Raw genomic sequence first — 19,493 nt, forward strand, 5'->3', positions numbered from 1 at the left:
CTGCTTTAAATAGAAACGTTGCAAAGTAATACCATGTGACGAGGAAACAGTGTTCCAGTTAAATCTGTTTGGCAGCAAGACTCCAAATCTCTTCACCTGTTCATGTGGTGTAAAGCTCACATTGGCACCCATATGGAAGTATTCTTCTTCTTCTACTAAATGACGCACTATGATAACGACACAGTCAGTGCCGTTGTTGTCAAATGATCTTGTTAAAAGTTGCCTAGGACACTTTGGTATGTAAAGGACAAAGTAGAGGGTTTTTAACACTAGAGTTTTAATGATATTTAGCATGCTGATTCCTCATAGAGGCCACCTTTGTGAATGAGAATGGCACATGACTGCCAGAAGCCAGTTTGTTATCTTATTTATCAGTTCCAACATGTGCTGAGAAGAGCAGAGAAGGAGGTTTGGTTTGGGACAAATTCAGATGAGGAAGTGAGACGGACCAAGGAAATATGATTAAGTGCATCTGCAAATATCACAGAAACTCGTGGCACCTAAAAATAGAACAAACATTTTCAAGACTTCTCCATATTTTCTCTCCAGGACCAAACTATGAAGAGAGAGAGGATCAATAAGGAAACAGGAGAGCTGAGTGCTTCGGGCGAGTTGTCTGCATCGGTGGAGGCGAAGGAAGAAAAGGTGGAGGGTTCTTCTGGAAACCCTCGGCTCCTTCAGGTGCTCAGAGAGCAGCTACAGGCGCTGGGGATTTATACGTACTCCAGCCATGACCACAAAACCGGCCATCATCGGTTGAAGCACCTAGAGCAGTATCTGCCTAAAATCCTTCATCTTCACACACAGGTATAATGTCTCCATCTTTGATCTCGCATTTTAACCTGTTTGCACATTTCAAACCATTATGTTTGTCAACAATGTCACTCGTTCTTTTGCTGCTCTGAAAAAGAATTCTACATAATATTATCTAAATGGATAAACGACATTTATTAGCTTAGCTTTCAAAAGGTTAAGTGGATGCCACAATACAACTAGGTCTCCAGAACCATTAGATGCTTGGCATTCAGCTGATTTCAACACTAGCCTGTACTGAACCTCTACAATATCTCTCTGCAAACTTGGGACAAACTTCTGTCACATGAAATAAGAGTATTGCGTCACACTCATAGCTCCAGGTCTGGCTTGAATTAGCTGAGACAACAGACCATTTTCTTTGCTCAAACTTTGTCAAGGCTAAATTAAACCTCACTCTTGTTTTATTTCCCTCACTCCTGGATTCGTGGTAATTCCATCTCTGCATGTGTAACACTGCTGACCAGACTTAGAGCTGCAGATGTAATCAGCCTTTGGTCTGTGTGCAGCTCTGTGTCTACACTGATGAATGAAAAGGTCTCATGACCAGAGATTTGACCAGATTTTATGGCCTCTCTTAAGAACAGCAAATTCAGCGTAATTTAATATCTTCCTATAGGATTACAAAGACTGCTTAGCATGTCATGAATTCTTTATTATCTTATTATCTAATAAAGACTTCTATTTTATTGTGCTTTACCCAAAATGACCATTTTAAATAAATATATTCAAGTCATCGAATGCCGTTAAATGTGCTTTTCAAAGACGTATTTATACCTTCTCACCAACTTTTTGAAAACTTATTGGAAAACATTTTGTTCAAGATCTGCAGAAACTGTAAATGTAGAAGAGAAACTATTTGAGAGATTGAACTGTCAGCTTTTTATATCTATTTATAGTGCTGGCCTAACATTCATATTCTGCATGAATGTTACCCTACTTATGCATTTTGATCTTACTGTTTTAACTTTACATTAGATGAAATGTTTTAGGTCAGTGAGGATCACAAAAATGATCTTTATTTCCTAAATGCAGAGAATTTGTCTTTTTTTGTTTGTTTGTTTTATTCAGAACTTTGCATACAATTGCTAGCATTTGTTAAAATTATTTAACTCTATGATTTGGGTCATTTTTCATTAAAAGCCCCAGTTGGCCTGAAGCTTTAATGCTCATGCTAATATGCTGTGATGTAGCCTCAAAATTTCCACATAATGTTCTTTCTCATTGTGTCATTTCCCCTTTAGCCAAACACTCTGACCACATTAAACTGCTGCCCCCTTGCTTCATAATAATGGGACATTCATTCCAATGATAGCTGTGTGTAAACCTCTGATCACCACTACTATTTCCTGACATCAGTTGGGTGCTAATTATGGACACTGAAATACATCCTGTTACAATGACACCTGGCTGTATGGGGGACGTATCATATGGTTGCTGGGTCATGAGGGTTGTTGGCAATCTTCCACGCTCAGGGTTGTTTTAAGGTGCTCTACCTGGAGAATAATGGTAATTAATTGGCTGAAGCTGAAATTGTAGAACATGTTGGTGCTGGCTTTAAATGACATTTTATCAAAACATACATTGTTGCTGTTGAGTATTCAGGCAATGTGACAACAAGTAATTTAAAATACTAAGGCAACTTTGAGGGAATATTTGAGCACCATGCCTGAGCCATTCTGCAGTGGAAGAAGGCCCGGTTTTAAAGTTTAGTTTTGGTAACTATATGTTCATATATGGGTCGGTGGATGTTAAATTGGAATGCGCATGTCAAGATGACGTACTGTGGAAATAAAGTGTTATTCTAGGAGTGCTTTGCTGTGAAACTTTTGCAGTCACTACTTATGTGAACATCAGTCTGACAAATAGCAGTCATTTCTCAGCTATGTTTATGGCCATGTTCCCCTCCACAATTTAAGAACAGTCTTCAGAAGTAGAACGATTTCTGTCTGCCACATGATAAAAATAGCTGAGAAATGACTTTAGCAATGCCTCAGAAAGGGTTCGGTTAATTCTCCAGACTCTAAATCAATTTGACAACCTGTAAAATAAACACTAAGGAAGGTGGTCATTATCATCATCATCAAGTTTACTTGTAGATCACATTTAAGCAACAAGGCAATTCAAAATTCACTACGTGATAAAACATACCACAATAAACAAACAAAAATCATTACACTACTTTGGAAATACACTGCTCAAAAAAATAAAGGGAACACTCAAATAACACATCTTAGATCTGAATGAATGAAATATTCTCATTGAATACTTTGTTCTGTACAAAGTTGAATGTGCTGACAACAAAATCACAAAAAATCATCAATGGAAATCAAATTTATTAACCAATGGAGGCCTGGATTTGGAGCCACACACACAATTAAAGTGAAATGTTCCCTTTATTTTTTTGAGCAGTATATAAAAAGAAGTAATGAAAAGTTGCCTGTGTTCTTTTCTCAACTTTATCCTAAATGTTTTCTGTTGAGTTAAGGTCAGGTGGTCAAGTTCTTCCTCACCAAACTCACTTCACAGGTCTCTCTGAATCTTCATGGTTATGCAAATATGCACACAATCCCCTTTGCACTAAGCTTCTTGCCACACTCCAGCAGAACTCGCAATGCAGCTGCCCAGCCATCGAATTTCATTCCACTGAGTTCTTTAAACACATTTTTAATTAATTTTGACAACTTGCTGATAGTCTTTTTTTTTCTACAGAGATTAGCTGATTTTACCACCTGCTTTGGGACAAGACAAGTAAATTAAGGCAGCCTTCACTTGTCAAAACCACTGAAGTTACGATTTGAAGTGGAACATTAACAGTTTCTTTTTCCCCTTGCATCAGTATTTCCTACAATGTGGACTAGTATGCTACTCCAATGAGAGAAATCAGAAATAAAAAAAACCTGAAGTATTTACACATTTCACAATAATCTCTTCAGTGGCTTATTCTAAATGTGCTTTCTCCTCTCTGATCACAGGTTTGTGAAGAAGGTGCCAGAGTTGATAGCACAGATATAAAGGGCCTTGCGGCTCTCACTGCTGACTCTGTCATACATAATATCTACAAAAGACTAGAAGGACGGCCCGCAGGTACTAAACTGTGTTCATATCAGCAGATGCACTGCTGGTAATTCAAAGCAGACCGACTTTCTCCCTACTTCTCTTTTTTTCCCCTTGTGCATTTAATTTTTCCAGTAGATTTTTCTGTGTTGGTCATACTTTTGAAAATGGACAGCAATAAACAGCAAAACCATCTTCCAGCTTTTCAGTTTCATCATGATGTTCTTTCCAGATCCACTTTAGTGAGCTGTATTTGTGGAAGTTTGTTTATAGATTGCATTAGGTTCTTTAGGGAACTGCCTGGTTCTGTTTTTGATACCCGTCTCAACAAAGTTGAAAGTATGTGTGTTGTAAGTATTTAACACAACAAACTGTGTCCTAATTTTTGACCCAGCTGGTCAAACACATCTGAACTGGTGTTTTGTCTAAGAAAATAAAAGCAACTTTTTCATTGAAAAAACTGCCTGTGTTCTTCTGACTACCACCTTGTCAAAATAAAGTCTTATTCATGCAAAGGTCTTAAACTTTCATGATGATTTATTCCCTTTTAATGACTAATTTTTCTGCAACTGTGTGACTCACTTTAGATTTGTGGTAAAGAAAATCTTCATAAAGTTAGAGCCCCACTGCCTTTTGGTTTCGCTTTATTCTGTTATGATTTGTTATCGCTAAATATCTTGTATCATTTTAGAGCAGGCCCGTGAAGAGGTCGTTCACTTCCTCAAAAGACCAGATGGAAACACAAGTTGTACAGCAGAGACATGTTCTGGGTGGAACCTGTTAAAGTCCCTTCTGTTGCTCACATCAGACTCTGCAGTAAGTGATGCACACCAATTATATTATTGCAGATAAATTATACAAAAAAACAAAAAAAAACAATACATTCTGAATGTTGCCTTTGCTTTTATGTGTTTGCAGGAAATATTATCTTATTTAAACCCAGAGCTGCCTGCTGCTTTGGTGAAATGTCTGTACTTACTGGTGTGCCTTCCTGCAAAAAAGGAGAACACATCCATAGAGCTGACCTTCCAGAAGCCTCTCACACAGGTCAGTAAGCAATGAAATGATGCTCATTATTTCTATATTTTCCACTTTAAAGGAGTCAGTTTATCAACAGTTGCTTAGGTAATACAAATGGCTTTTCTTCAGATGTATAATGCTTTCTTACTAATTTTTAGACAGTGGTTTTACTATTCAATCACAATAAAAAGAACATAAATTGGTGAACAAAACGTCCAAACTGGAGTTTTGTCTACTGATGACATGGAAATAAAAGTAACCTAATACACAATGGTACAAGTAATTTCTTTGTGCCATTGTTTTGCATCACTCTAAATCAAAAATTTAAGAGATAAATTATTATTACTGCTCCATGTTGTTTTCCAAAGGAAGGTGGGTGGATTATCTGAAAGACATTGAATCCTTTAAGTCCAATTATATCTTTGATGTACCATCCTTCTGCTCTTAATACATTTTAGGACCACAGATGTTCTTCCTTCATTATTTTTAGGACAAATTTGACTGACAGATTTTTGGCACTTTTTATAATGTTATGATTATTTTCAATGTTTTCCTTATGTCCACAGAACAGAGGTTCATCTGACTTAAGACATATTTTAAATACTTTATTGACTGATTCAAAAAAATAGGTCAAAATTACAAAATCTTGTTCTTTTTGGGAGGACTGTGTCATGACCTTAGAGTTTTAAACAGTCCTAATGTTGTGTTTAATTGTCTGAAACTCAGATCACACCTGAAATATTTTGGTTTTAAGATGGAAACACTAAGATTTAAGCATTTTTATGCCAACTGTCAATAACCATGAAATAATACATTTCTTTTTTACTTATGCATTTAAACACTGAAGGAATATTCTGTCATAGATAGCAGACAGTGCTATGTATGCTTCTGTTTTTATGTGATGAAACATCAGAAATGCCAATTATTAGTGTTTATGCAGTTTTGACAGTGTTGATGCAACTTTAAAATGAATACGAAGTTTATTTTAGTCCAAATTTGGGCTCAGGAAAGTCCAGTTTTCTATGTTGGAATTAAATCCTTATGCTCAGGTTTAACAAACTGGACCTCAAAAATTCATAATTCTTACAATGCAACACCATTTATTTTTGTATATTTTCTGGACATTGCACAGACATCCTAGTAATATTTTTCCCTCTGCATATGTTTTTGCAGATTTTCCTTCAACTTTCCAAGTACCCACACAACGTGGAACAGCTGGTAGAGACTGAGGAGCTGCAGTGTCTCATCATCGGACTCACATCATTATGGGATCAGACCAGTCCACAGTGGAGGCACCAGGCGTCATGCTTTCTCAAAGCTGTCTCTTCTGTACCAACAAACAAAACGGTTCCAAGTTTATTACGTAAGATAACCAAAAACTAATGATGATACGTAATGTTTTGTTGTTTTATTCACTGTCAGTTAGGAGTTGACTGACAAAAGTTGAATAAAAATAGTTGATTTAAAAAGGATGTTATTGTGCTTGTTGTCTTTTAGAGGTGAGGTAACCTTTCTGAATACTACTACATATATATTTTAGCTAAATCTGCTCATTCATGAACTTCATCTTTTTTATTGAAGGTTATCAGACCTATCCAGCTTGATATTTTATTTTCCTAACTTTTCAGGCCTTTTACGTGTAATAATATTTAGGAAACTAATGAAACGTATTACTGCTTAATTTTTGTGTGTTTTTACATTTTTCCCCAAAGGCAAAAACTGTGTTCGAATATGTATCCAGAACCTGATGCACATCAAAGCCAAAGTTTCAGGATCAATGCTAGCTGAGGTGGCAGTGGCTGTGTTTAGCTTTGTAAGAGACACTTATTGCCTGAGTCCAGCCCTTTTTACTGAGTTTGACACCAACAACGGCTACAAGGCCCTGAAAAACATCCTCAAACGGTAAGATTGTATGTTAAAAGTATATTTATGTGTTAAAGTTACGCACTCCAAATCCAGAACTTAATTCAACCGAAACACTCAGAAAGTGACTACTAAGCTTATGCAAAGATTCATATTTTAGTCTTAAACATGCAAAACAAGACAAAAAAATACAACCATGACCTTCTATCAGTGTAAAATTACACTGAAGGTTTTGATTATTACATATAAAAATGCAATTAAAAATAATAAAGGGAGGGAATGCTCTTGCAAAGCACTGTAGTAGACGGCAAGATGAAGCTGAAAGAACTAATTGGTGTAAAGTGTTTTAAATGTGCAGTTATCTACAGCCAGACTTGTCTGCATCCTGAGTTAAAATGGTGACATTTTTATTCATCCTTGCTATTAATTGGTCTTTTTTTCCCTCCTGACTTTTCAATAATAAGCTGTGAAGAAGGCGTGCCCTTGGATCAGTTTCAGCCTGTGGACGAATTGTTGGCTCTGATTGCAGATTTCACTCTCCTTGGAAAAGCAGAGCTGAAAGTGGCTCTTTGTGTGCCCAATCCCCAGCCTGCAGGCTTCAAGTTCGATCCGCCACTCACTAAAGGTTGGTCAGGTCTTTCTAAGACCTTCTCTATTGTTATTCTCTTGCCAACTCTGTCTTATTATCTCCACTTGTTTCATGAGGATAAACTCTGAACTACTCCTTACAAATTACTATGTAATTAGTATCACATGCATGGCTCAGCAAAGGTGGACTCAGGGAGGGGGGAGCCTACTCAAAGGAACCACACACTTCATCCCTACTTTGCACTTTTGCCCTCGTATAATCCAGCTAAACTGCATCAACCCCCCTCGGCTGATTTCCCACAGACCCTGACTCTTCACTCCCCGTACCGCTGCCCCCTTTGCAGTCTGCAGCCTCCCTCAACTTAACAGGAAGCTGAGGTGATTATGTCTGGGATGATGAAGTGGAGGCTCCCCCTCTAACTCTGTTAGGATGCCCCACATCCATTCACCACTGGCCTACAGCAGCCAGTCATCTATCATCGACGCACACACACACTTCCATCCAGCACTCATAAATAGAGCGTCTATAATATACATACACAGATCGAGCCTCTCTGTAGCCATCCATCACATCAAGGAGCAGATCTGTTTCCAGCAGAGGGACCTGGTGCTGTTTTTAAAAACTTAACATGATACAGTTTTAAGAGTGGAAATGAATCCCATTATTAAATAGATTTATGTTTATTTACAAGCAAAAGTCTTTTTTTTTTTTTTGCACGTTAAATGTAGGACTTTTTCTAAATATTTTGACAAGGCACCAGACAAATGTTATTAGGGGAGATTATAATACATTCTTTGCATTTATGGCCAGAAATCTGTTTGTTTTGATGCAATCAGAGCACATAAAACTTAACTCATCTTTTTGACCCTGCATGCTGTTATAAAGACTTTATGTATTTGTCTGTAATATTAGCTGTTTGACCTTATCAGAGAAAACTCTTACAGAGGAAGTTTGTCTAAGTTGTGCATGGATTGGTATTATGCAAGTTGAATTATGTGATTACACCAATCTAATGGATGCATATATATATATATATATATATATATATATATATATATATATATATATATATATATATATAAATAAGTAAAAAAAAAATAACTTATTTACAAAGCAGAAGTTAATGATACATTTAAAAATCTCCAGGTCTGGCAGTAAAGAACCTTCCTGCCTTCCACCTGCTGCAGGCCTCTTTGCTGCGTTCCCAGGATTCTCACTTCTGCTGTCAGCTGCTTCGAACCCTGCAGACAATATGGGAGAAGGACCCGGCTAATTTTTTCCTCTTGGAGTGGACTGTCCAATCGATGGCCCAACTAGCGACCCGTGTGTGCCGTAAACCGCTGCCTGTGCAGAAAATTTTCTTTTCTATGCTGGAAATGGTAGGGGTTTTCACCATGAATGACTTGTTTTAGATTTTGAAGTGATTAGTTTTAACTGCCTTGTTGTCTTTCAGGTGGTGTTTAAATTGAGCTACATACCCCATGAGACACTGCGAGCCCTGCTAGGTGTACTCAAGCAGAACTGGGCTGGGACCGGTGGAGCGGCAAGGACAGAATTTAGTGTGGTGGCAGTTCAGTGTTTTCACAAGTGAGCAGTTGCATTTTTTAACAGGATTTACAGAATGGCATACTATTTTTTCTTTTTTTTTATTTTTATTTATTTTTTTACATGTTTGTTCTTTGTCTGGATTTTTATTTTTTTCTTTGACTCAGGTGAAGTAGAATGAAGTTATCCCTGGAAAAGTGTTTTATTTCTCCTTGTTTCCTTTCTACAGTAATGGCAAAAGCCGTCTCTTTCTGCTTTTTTGTAGGATGATTGTACACAGCACTATGCTAACAGAGGTGCTAAGTGACTGGGGGTTGCTTGAGCTGCTGCTTGGAGAACTTCGCAGGAGGGCTAAAATCCTGAGGAAGGCTGGTAATGTTTCTGAAACTTATGTTAAATATTTATCTTTTATATGAAAATATCAAAAAAATTGCTTACCCGCGCTTGTTTTAGCTCACTAAGGTGTGAAAGTCTCTTAACATTATAAACTGAAGCCAAAAGTGATTTTTCTTAACTGTTAACACTTTTAGGTGAATTTTTCTTTTCAGATCCTTTGCAGCTGCAGTCTGTGGAGGAAAATGAGAGACAACTCACTACATGCATGCTTCAAGTTGTTTCAACCCTTACTTTAAGATCTATTAAAAATACAGGTACGTTGTTTCAGTTAATTTTATTCAGACGTTTTTTTAATAAATGTATGAACTTCTATTTTGGATTTGATATATTTCATGAAAGTACATACAGCCTTCTTAAAATTGAAATAAATCTTGCTGCATTAAGTTTAATTTAATGCAGCGAAATTACAGCATTACGCTATTTTATTTATTTCATTTCATTTATGCAGCTTTATATACATCTATTTATATAAGTATATGCAATTTTATTTATTTTTCTATGTATTTATTATTCTTAGTTATAAATAGCTTTGTTTGATGAATACAGTTTAACAGAGTTTTGTGTTGTACAGGTGATCCCAAATTACAGTGTGTAGCAGTGTTTTATTTTATTGTCTTCATACAGATAAATACAAGTAATCTTATACACAGTGGCGTTCTTTAGTTTGTTTTTTTTAATCCATTAAAGTGTAAATAATTTTCTTATGTTTTATTTTTTTTTACTCATCTAAATATAATGAAGTATAATTTTTAATTCGTGTTTTCCGTGTGTTTTCCAGTTTTATTGCGGGATCTCGGCATGGTCCCCTACATAAAGATCTTCCTGGATGACGATCAGTATCGGGGTCCGACTCTCAGCATTTTGGAGCAGCTTGCCGAAATCAACCCCGACGAATTCATGAGCACAGCAGTCGGAGCCCTCTGCTCCTCCACGCAGCAGGAGCTCAGGTTGAAGCTGGACCTCTTGCTGGTATGCAGCACATGTACAGACAAGCGGAGATGACAGCTCACACACACACTTATCCAGATGCACTCAGATGCTTGGAGATCTCAGCTGAGCTCTAAATGCAGTTTCGCTCCACATTCAATTGTAACAATTTGTAATGCACTTAAAGCATGATAAGCTTGTGAATTTATTTTCTGAGCATGTGGGACTTTGATTGCATTACAGACAAATGCAGATTGATTTGCTAAAACTGATTTAGCTGTTAACTCTGGACAGATTTGATTAGGCCGGCAGACTTGTGCTGTGTAGCTCTGAAGATTACCACCTCTATCGGATCAGTGAATGGGACAAAGATCTCATTAAAGCCTAACTAAGTTACACACCTACTGTATGTGTCCATTTTTATAGATGGCAGCAAAAGGAGCACTCACACATGAACGCTCTTTGTGTCTTCGCGTGTGCATCGCGTGCACGAGCAGGACTGCGCGTGTGTGCGACTCTTTGTGCTAACGCGGTTATAGCAGGTGGCAATCAGATTGGCTACGACCTGGGTTGGCGAGTGTTGAGAGCCATTGTGATTACTCCAGTTTCATTTAATCACATTTTTCCCTGCGTTCTGTCTCACACATTACCTACCTGATGGATTAGCTCTCTAAATTCAATAAAGATAATGTGATTTTGTTCACAACCAAAAACTAGTTACTAGAAATGATTTATGATTTATCTGTATGTTTCATCTGTTTTTCATGACACTTTTTTAATTGACTAAGAAGATGCGCTACAAGCCAAGACTTGGAGAAAAGCTTAGTCTTAAATTTCTTTTTCAACCAAAAGAATGAATTGCTTGATTCATATGTGTTGTAACTGTGTTTGTCCATTGCTCTGTCTCACTAGTCTGTGCTGAGAGTGTTGGAGAGCCCCAACACCTGGGACGCCTTTAGGAAGGCAGGAGGCTTCACTGGACTGCTGTCTCTGATGGTGGACATGGAGGGAGCTCTGTCTGATCCCCCTAACGGAGACGTGTGGAAGACTCTGGGGCATCAGCAGCTGCTGGAGCTGCTTCTCCTCATTCTGCACATCATGGCTCTGGCTGTCCATCTTCACATTGTAAATGCTCACCATTTTCAAACCGAGGGATTTTATGAGAGGCTCTCAGATGCTCTTCTCCAACTGGGCTGCTTCCACATTGAAGGCCATGAGTGGGAAGGAGAAACATGCTCCTGCCCTCAGACCTCAGATGAAAACCAGTCTTCAGGTTTTTTTCAGTTTGTTGAGCTGGCAGAAGCCTTGGCAGCTCCTAAGAGTTGCTCCGGTTCACCTCAGCAAAATCTGCCCATCACTCTTCAGACGTGCATACGGCTGCTATCTCACCTAGACCAGTTTGCCACAGGGACCTACTCTCCTCAGGCTTTGAAACTGGGACAAGAGTCCGGTGGAGACCGTGACGAAAATAGCAAGACACTACATGGACCAGAAGGACATGAAGGAGTTAATTCTGGACCTCCATCAGTTCTGTCAGGTTCAGGTCCACAGTCCATAGAGGAGAAAATAGGAAGTTTCAAAAACACAGCACCCAGCAGTCCCACCATGAGTACTGTGACCCAGTTTAGGTAGATATTACTAGATTCCTTTAAATGTATATGTATTTTTTTTAACCAAGAGGTTAACAAAGACTGCTTGTTTATAGTGTCACATTGAGAATAATTTGTTTATTTTTTATGCTTTACAGTAAGTTCACATGTGATCAGGTTATTCTTCATCCAGGAGCAGTCACAGTGATCATGACTCTCCTCCCACATGTGTTTGCTCCAGAAGACCCACAGGTGACTGCAGTAGCTTTGGTTAAATAAGATACGATTGACACAGTCCTTCTAATTTACACAAATAATTATGAACTAATTGTGAAATCAGATGTTTCATTTGTAAACAGCTTGGCCTGTAGCATGATTGAGAAGATTAATCAGTTATGTGGGCAGTATTGTTTCTAAGGAGTTTTGCTTATTCTTCTACATGTAGTGATTTTTTTTTTTATTTAACCAATAAGATCCCATTTAGATTTAAAACTTATTTTCAAGGAGGAGCTGGCAAACATATGCAGCAGCAATTAAAACACGGTTACGACAATGACACAATTAAATACAGGCAAAAAAAGGAGGAAAAAATTACATGAAAATAATTCAGTTGAAATGACAAGTAGTCTAAATTAATTAGTTGCATGTTAGCTTTAAGGGATCTTAGTTTTGATTTAAGCACACTCAGTAAAATAAACTTGCAAAAAGGCTTGAATTTAATTCAGTTTTTTTTTATTTTTTTTTATTTTTGCAGCTCTCTATGGAGGTGCAGTGCTCGCTGGCTCACCACATCCTATCTATGGTCAAATCGGAGCGAAACCGACAGATAATGTGTGAGGGTGGACTGGTGTCCACTCTCCTGGCTCATTGCCGCAGCATACTGCTGTCTCCGAACCACCATCTGCATCTACCTGTGACGCGGATTTTTGAGAAGCTCTCTTCCCAAGCCATTTCGCACTCTGAGTTCAGGTGAGACGCGGCCTGTTGCTACGGTTTGATGTTTGAGTGTTTGTGCTGAAGTTTTCTGTATTTGCATCCTCTCAGACAGTTCCTGTGCTTAGGAGATCCTCTCATGTGTTTGGCAGACCAAACATCCAAGCAGGTTCCGACAGAAAACAACCCAACACTTCAGACATCAAATTCAAAGGGTAAACATTTCAATTAACATTCAATGATTGTTGTACAAGTCCTAGAAGCCCTAAAAGGCAAGTAAAAATATTTCTGTTATTGATCTGTTTTTTTTTAAGTCTGACAAACGGTTGTCTTTTCCTGACCTTAAAGTATGTTTTAATGCACAAATATTTTTTCTTGAACAAAATCTGAGATTGTTTGAATAAAACATTTGGAAGTCCTTTGTACTCATCTTGACATCTGGTAGAATAACAAACACTGAAAAATAAACATGCTCGAATTAGTCTTTTGTATGAAAGTTTTTGGAAACCTGAGTCTTAAAAATCTAATTTTTTCTGTATTTCCTAATGTCTGGGTATCTACGTGCAAGGCAGGTTAGATCATTGTATTAATATCTGTCCTTGAGAGGACCCGTTATTTATAACTCCTCCTTCACTTTTAATCTTAATAAAAACCAAATACACATTTCATAACCAATAAAACTCCAGGGATGTTTGCTAAGGAAACAAATCACATTTGCAAGTTGGGCTACATCAGAGATGGGTTCTTGAAAAGCAATTTTTCTCGCTTGCCTCTCAGAGCTCCTGCAGATATCTTGTCCCTCTTTAAACTTTCTCTTCTTTAAACCAGATGAGAACACAGATGCTGAATCTTCTCGGAAGACACTGAAACGGTCCTTCAGCTTGTTGCAGCCTTCGACATCGTTCGGTTCTGCCATCCCTGCCCACCAGATTGTCAGTCTGGTTTCCATGACGGCACCACGCACCTTCAGACCACACAGAGTGTCTTCCTCACCTGCCTTTGTAGAGTTTGATATGAGCGAGAGTGGATATGGGTGAGTTGTTTAAAAAAAAAAATGTTGCAATAAAATCTGCAGCAGAAAATCGATCATTTAACTAACATCATGTTTGCTTGTAGGTGTCTTTTCCTTCCCTCTGTAGCCATGGTGAAAGGTGTGACTGCTGATTCTATCGCAACTGGTGGAATTGGAGGAGGTAATTAATAATTCATACTGTTCAACTGCTTTGTGTGTTATCTAGTGATGTATAAAATGTTAAATGCCTCTCTCGTGTTCAAGAATGCAGAGGCTTTCCGCCAACATCCGGCCTGTCATTTACCTGCTGGTTCCAGATCAACAGGTTCAGCTCAGCTTGTGATTCCCACCCGATCCGTCTGCTGTCAGTGGTCCGCCACATGTCGCGAACTGAACAACAATATATCTGTTTGTCAATCTCCTTCTCAGCCTATGATGGCTGTCTGGTCATCTCCACAGAGGAGGAAGCATTCACATACCTAGGTAGGAGAAGCAGAAGTTGGCTTTTGTTTGTCTTTTTTTTTTAATTTCTCAGAACTGTCAGGAAGCCCAAGTAGACCCATTCACTGTTTGTTTTGTTCAGATATGATGGAGCCAGAAGTTTGCTCTCCGACTTCTTTGCCCTCGTCGCTCAGGTTCCGCTGCTCCAGCATGTTGGTCCCTGGCCAGTGGCACCATTTGGCTGTCGTCATGGCCAAAGATGTGAAGAAAAGCTGCTTGACCTCAGCCTACTTCAATGGAAAGGCAGTGGGAACAGGAAAGGTAGATGGGAGAAGTGAGAGGGAGCTGATGATTGAGCGAATGGATCTAGTGTTTCACATCATTTAATTTTTTTTTACTTGTTTTCCTCAGATGAAGTATATTCAGCCATTCCCAGGTCAGTTTGTCTCCATGGACCCTACAGCTGTGATTGATGTGTATGGACTGATAGGGACTCCAGCGATGTGGAAAGATCATGCGGCGTTGGTGTGGCGTGTGGGTCCCTGCCACCTGTTTGAAGAGGTGTTGAGCTCAGAGTCTGTGGCTGTGGTTTACACACAAGGCACTGCATACCTGGGGAACTTCCTGGCTCTGTGTAACACGGGTGAGTCTGTGTTTCGCAAGAGATCTGAAACAAGTCATTTGTTTATTTTCAAGAAGTACTCGAAGTTAAAATTTTTATTGTGCTTTGTTTTTAGTTTTTATAGAGTGAGAAGGCATATTTGTGTATATTCACGACAACCAGGTCTAATCAGTTACTGTCATGTTTATTTGTTATGTTCTTTTTTTTTTAGCATTCTCAGAATAGGTCCTGGTTCTGTTGCAGTACAAAATCAATAACTGAACACTGTAGTTTCTAAACTTGATAATGTTTCTTTGACTCATATGAAAGAAATGTTTACTTGTCATGGTGTTATGGTTACATGTTTAGCGCTTGTTTCCAGGCTCTGATCCGAATGCCGAGTCTTCGTCGCTCAGACTTGTTTATGAGGAAAGGGTCTCTTTTGGCATCAACCCTGTAGTTTCCACTTTAACAAATGTGGTGCAGATTAGAGAGGATTACAATGAGGTGGATTGCAGACTCATTGCGAAAGAGGTATGGCTGAGGCGAATCCTTTCTGAACATGATTCTGTCGTTTTCAAGAAGAATAACAGTAATTTTGTGTATTTACAGATGGGGATAACGTCTCGAGATCACTCAACACCGGTTTTTTTCCTTCAAAACATTAGCAAGCACCTGAGTGGTACAGCTCGCACCATAGGTGCTGCCTTGATTGGGCGTTTTGGTAAGCAAGATAAGGTTTTGAAAAGTTCACTGAAAAGTCTTTGAGTTTTATTTTTAATCTCTGGAGTCTCTTTTTTTTTTTCCAGGTGTCCGAACTTTCATCCCCAAGTCTGCTTCCACTGGTTTTCTGTATGTTGGTGGGCCTGCCGTTGTTCTCAGTCTTGTTGCCATGGCGCCGGATGACAGCTCTTTGTACGCGGCTATTAAAGTTCTTCTCTCAGTGCTGGAAACGAACTCCGCAATGCAGGCCGAAATGAACCGCATCAATGGATACAAGGTTTTTCTGAGCTTAGCAACACATCTGTAAAATCACTTTTGTTTCAGGCATGAACATTTTCTTACAGTTCGGGTCTGTTTTGTTGTATTTTGTACTTTATCTAGCTGTTGGCCTTCCTGCTGAAGATGAAGAGCAGTCTTGTCAGCCATCGAACCTTTCAGCTGGCTTTGTGCCTCTCAAGTTCAGTGGAGATGAGCTGTGGAACTGGTTACCTACAGGACACGCCTGCTTTCCAGGCGCTGCTGTGTGACTTGGAGGTAAAAATCAGCATAGCTTTTAAAAGTTAAACGTATGGAAAAAATTTTTTGTTTTTTTTTCTTTAACTGAAATGAAAACTTTTTCTTTATCCCTCATTTTTAGGTGTGGCAGAATACGCCAGACAGTCTGGACCTCTCAGTCCTAAAATACTTTGCTGATATCCTGAAATCCTCCAGGTAATCTTCAGAGCATGTGGTTTGCTGTTATAAGTCCATATCCAGACTAGGACTGTACCACAACAATTAAAATTGTCCAGAACATTGATAGTCTTCTACTCCCTGTTACTCACAAAGCAGCTTGAAAGTTTCCACACTTACCGGAGTATTCCCAAAGCTTTCTCTGTGAGATTATAAGGAAAGACACTAATGTTGTGATGATTTTACAATAGTTGAAGCCTCAAAAACTGGTATAATAACCACCAGGTTGAAATTTGTTGTGAATGACATTATTGGCAGAATGCCTTTAGAGTTAGCATTTTGATTGGGTTAGCAGGGAATTAATATCACAATAAGATCATGCCTACCTTCATACTGCAATGAGTTTTTCAAACTTTGCCACAATCTAGCATTGTTCAGTTGATTGTGGAGATCTTGGAGACTGGTTTTCTTACTCCTGTATGAAGATAGCCTAAACTTATTTAAATTTACTGTTAATTGTCACAGCCAACAAATCGTGTAAAACAATAAAAAGGACCTTGTTCTGATTTGACAGCTTTTATTGGCTGTTCTGTCAATGGACAGAGAAGCCTGTCATCAATATCACAGAACTGTAGAGCAGAAAATAGTCAAGGGAACGTTCAGCAGAATCAGTCAGGAAGGCTGAGGAGAGGACTGAATGCTTTTATGGATTGTTGAATTAGATTTTCTGTCTGCGGGAACAGATTGTGATTGATATCGGTGCTGTTTCTGTTTCCCTCATCATAACCGAGCAGCGACAGCAGGAATGCAGTGGTCTTGCACAGCATGGACCTGCTGCCCAAGCTGCTGTTTGAGTTCTGTGATCCTGCGGTAACCCTCCAAAGGGTCCACATTATCTCTGACATCATCACTTTACTACTGAAGGCTCACATGACGTCTTCAGACATAAGCAGGTAGTCTGAAGTTGTTTTTTTTTTATATTAACAACCTGTTTTATAATTTAATGCTTTCTGCATGTGTCTTTTTGTGTGATAAGACTTGGGCTTTTCCTGGTTTACACACTCCCTCCTTCCAGTGAAAAATATGAAAGCAGCGAGATAGTGGACTGTGAAGTTTCAAATGACATGTCAGGTACATGGTTAACAATCCCATGCATATGACGACAATGCATGTCTGACATCTGTGTCTGATGGAGGGCTTTTTTCTGCCCTTCAGGTCCAGCTAGCATCGTCTGCATCCGTAACAAGATGCTGCTTGTAATTTCTGAACTCCTTAAATCAGACGGCCTTCAAAAATGGTGAGAATGAATACGTTTTGCTTTTTGTTAAGCATCAGTGTATAAATAAAAGGTAGTATGTCCTTTTTTGACATAAAATCATATCATGGCAGGAATACCTATCCAAATTAATCTTTTTTTTTTTTTATCCCCCAATTAGTCACCAGGCCACAGTTTTCCAATCTCTCGGCAGCGATTGGTTCCTGCTCTTCCTTCAGGCCCACCTCCACCCGTCCACTTTAAAACTGGGCCTCGTCCTGCTCACACAGTTTCTATCCAATCCAGGACAGCAGAGCAGCTTCAGAGAGGGAGTGATGTCAGGGACGCTCATAGAGGGCGTAGAGGAACCATTTGTTATCATGGGTAGACAAAATTTAATTATTTTTTTTATTATTTTTTTTTATTTATTCCATTGGAATTTTGTGGGTTTTATTGGTTATTTGAATTATTTTTGAGATACAGTCCTGTTAAATAATACAGTTCAATCTTAGATCAACTCTAAGTTGTAGACACAACAGCAAAACAAATGCAACAAAAACAAAAGTGGCCATTTTATTTTATAAAAACGAATATTTCAGTTATTGTGCCATTTTGTTTATCTGCACTTTTTAAGCCACAAAAAGGAGTCGCTTGCAAAATAATCTTTGTTCGTACCAGTCGATTACCTTAGTAAGGTCAGGCCATTTTGTTGGTTAATCAAATAGGTATATCATGGTTCTCACACCAGTTAATGATGCTTTAAAAAATAAATCTTACCTTTTGTTAATCACTGACCCCTCGCCTTCTTACCAGACAACCTTCGAGTCCACCCTTGGTCCAAGGAGTGCCTCAGCACCACTTGTCCGGGTTTTGATGTTCTCCTGGAGTTGTTAGTCAGTCACACTCACCTGCCTCAGGTATATGAAGCTCTAGCTGCTGTCCTACTTGGGAGGAGCACCAGTCACATGACAGCTGGAGAGGTGGGTTACTCTGCACAGTCCTGAATCCTCCCCTACAGTACCGGTTTTGTCATCATCCTGTCATTGAATCTCTCATATAGCTCGATTTGGATGATGCCCTGCAGGAATTAATTGAGAGCCAAAGGGAAGCTCCCTCTCAGCAGCTTTCTGTTGAAGCTGCTATGACTCTCCTGGAGCTGGTTAAAGTTATCATCTCTCAGGTTGGAAGAACTTAAGAGTCCAGATTCTCATAAGTATTTTTAAAGAAAATTTTCAGTGAGGAACATGCGTTTCTGTTCTTGTTTCAAAAGCCTTTATCTACAGATGAATCTGATAGTGAGGCACCATGGGAAGTGCAGCTCCCAGCCAGTGTGATGCAGTTCCTTTGTCTCCTTCACAATCTCCGACCAAGAGACCCACTGTGGGCATCACCCAAGTTCCTGCGTTCACTCGCCAGCGTTGTTTATCCTGTGGAGATTTCAGAGGTTTGTTGTGATTTCATGAAGTTCTCCTATAAGTTATCTGTGGAGTTTCATTGTCTGGTTTTCTTTCTTACCGTAGACTAACCCTTGCAAAACAAATAAGCGAGAGGGCACATTCAGCACTCATCCAACGAGGAAGCCGGTGCTCGACTTCATGCGTATTCTGCTGATGGACAGTCTTCTAAACGTGTTTTCAAGCTCCAACACACATCCCATAGTTCTGCTGCTGGAGGTGAATTGCCAGCCCATGCCATCAGTCACCTTGCTGCTCAGGAAACCATGAATGTCAAAATAATTTGGGACTTTTAAGGATTTGGAGTTTGAACAGTCTTTTTTTTTATCTGAGGCTTGATCCCAACACATCATAACTGGTTTTATAGTGAACATGTATCTAAACATAGAAGTGTATTTTTTTAAGAGTAGATGTATCGGTTTGACTGTTTGAGGGATAGATAAATACTTTAACCTTCGATATTTGCTTTCAACATCAGGGTATGTAAACTTCAGGCTTGTACCATGCATATCTTATATTATTCACCTTGTAGATTCCAGTCACGATCAAGTGATGGATTCTACAGCAGAAAGGTTGTGTTTTTTTTTCACTGAAAACTCCTCT

At 38.9% G+C, this 19,493-nt stretch overlaps 1 protein-coding gene across 2 annotated transcripts in view; it reads left to right on the top strand.

The window, feature by feature from the left end:
* The window catches only part of wdfy4 (WDFY family member 4), a 53,821-nt gene that overhangs the window by 2,063 nt on the left and 32,265 nt on the right, over window positions 1-19,493 (top strand). For both annotated transcript variants that reach the window (XM_088013524.1, XM_014982510.2), the window contains exons 3-36: window positions 550-807; window positions 3,789-3,900; window positions 4,562-4,686; window positions 4,789-4,917; window positions 6,064-6,253; window positions 6,603-6,792; window positions 7,218-7,378; window positions 8,489-8,721; window positions 8,796-8,929; window positions 9,153-9,259; window positions 9,436-9,537; window positions 10,062-10,252; window positions 11,123-11,838; window positions 11,958-12,051; window positions 12,554-12,768; window positions 12,844-12,947; window positions 13,561-13,765; window positions 13,849-13,925; window positions 14,009-14,227; window positions 14,328-14,506; window positions 14,597-14,828; window positions 15,169-15,320; window positions 15,399-15,510; window positions 15,596-15,786; window positions 15,891-16,043; window positions 16,147-16,220; window positions 16,976-17,134; window positions 17,218-17,312; window positions 17,397-17,478; window positions 17,618-17,820; window positions 18,250-18,416; window positions 18,497-18,616; window positions 18,707-18,880; window positions 18,957-19,109. In XM_088013524.1, the coding sequence (XP_087869650.1) occupies window positions 550-807; window positions 3,789-3,900; window positions 4,562-4,686; window positions 4,789-4,917; window positions 6,064-6,253; window positions 6,603-6,792; window positions 7,218-7,378; window positions 8,489-8,721; window positions 8,796-8,929; window positions 9,153-9,259; window positions 9,436-9,537; window positions 10,062-10,252; window positions 11,123-11,838; window positions 11,958-12,051; window positions 12,554-12,768; window positions 12,844-12,947; window positions 13,561-13,765; window positions 13,849-13,925; window positions 14,009-14,227; window positions 14,328-14,506; window positions 14,597-14,828; window positions 15,169-15,320; window positions 15,399-15,510; window positions 15,596-15,786; window positions 15,891-16,043; window positions 16,147-16,220; window positions 16,976-17,134; window positions 17,218-17,312; window positions 17,397-17,478; window positions 17,618-17,820; window positions 18,250-18,416; window positions 18,497-18,616; window positions 18,707-18,880; window positions 18,957-19,109 (5,808 nt within the window). The remainder of the gene's footprint in view (window positions 1-549; window positions 808-3,788; window positions 3,901-4,561; window positions 4,687-4,788; window positions 4,918-6,063; window positions 6,254-6,602; window positions 6,793-7,217; window positions 7,379-8,488; window positions 8,722-8,795; window positions 8,930-9,152; window positions 9,260-9,435; window positions 9,538-10,061; window positions 10,253-11,122; window positions 11,839-11,957; window positions 12,052-12,553; window positions 12,769-12,843; window positions 12,948-13,560; window positions 13,766-13,848; window positions 13,926-14,008; window positions 14,228-14,327; window positions 14,507-14,596; window positions 14,829-15,168; window positions 15,321-15,398; window positions 15,511-15,595; window positions 15,787-15,890; window positions 16,044-16,146; window positions 16,221-16,975; window positions 17,135-17,217; window positions 17,313-17,396; window positions 17,479-17,617; window positions 17,821-18,249; window positions 18,417-18,496; window positions 18,617-18,706; window positions 18,881-18,956; window positions 19,110-19,493) is intronic.

Source organism: Poecilia mexicana, unplaced genomic scaffold (assembly GCF_051168715.1).
Source record: "Poecilia mexicana isolate PSO_F unplaced genomic scaffold, ASM5116871v1 scaffold_15, whole genome shotgun sequence".
NCBI classification, from domain to species: domain Eukaryota; kingdom Metazoa; phylum Chordata; class Actinopteri; order Cyprinodontiformes; family Poeciliidae; genus Poecilia; species Poecilia mexicana.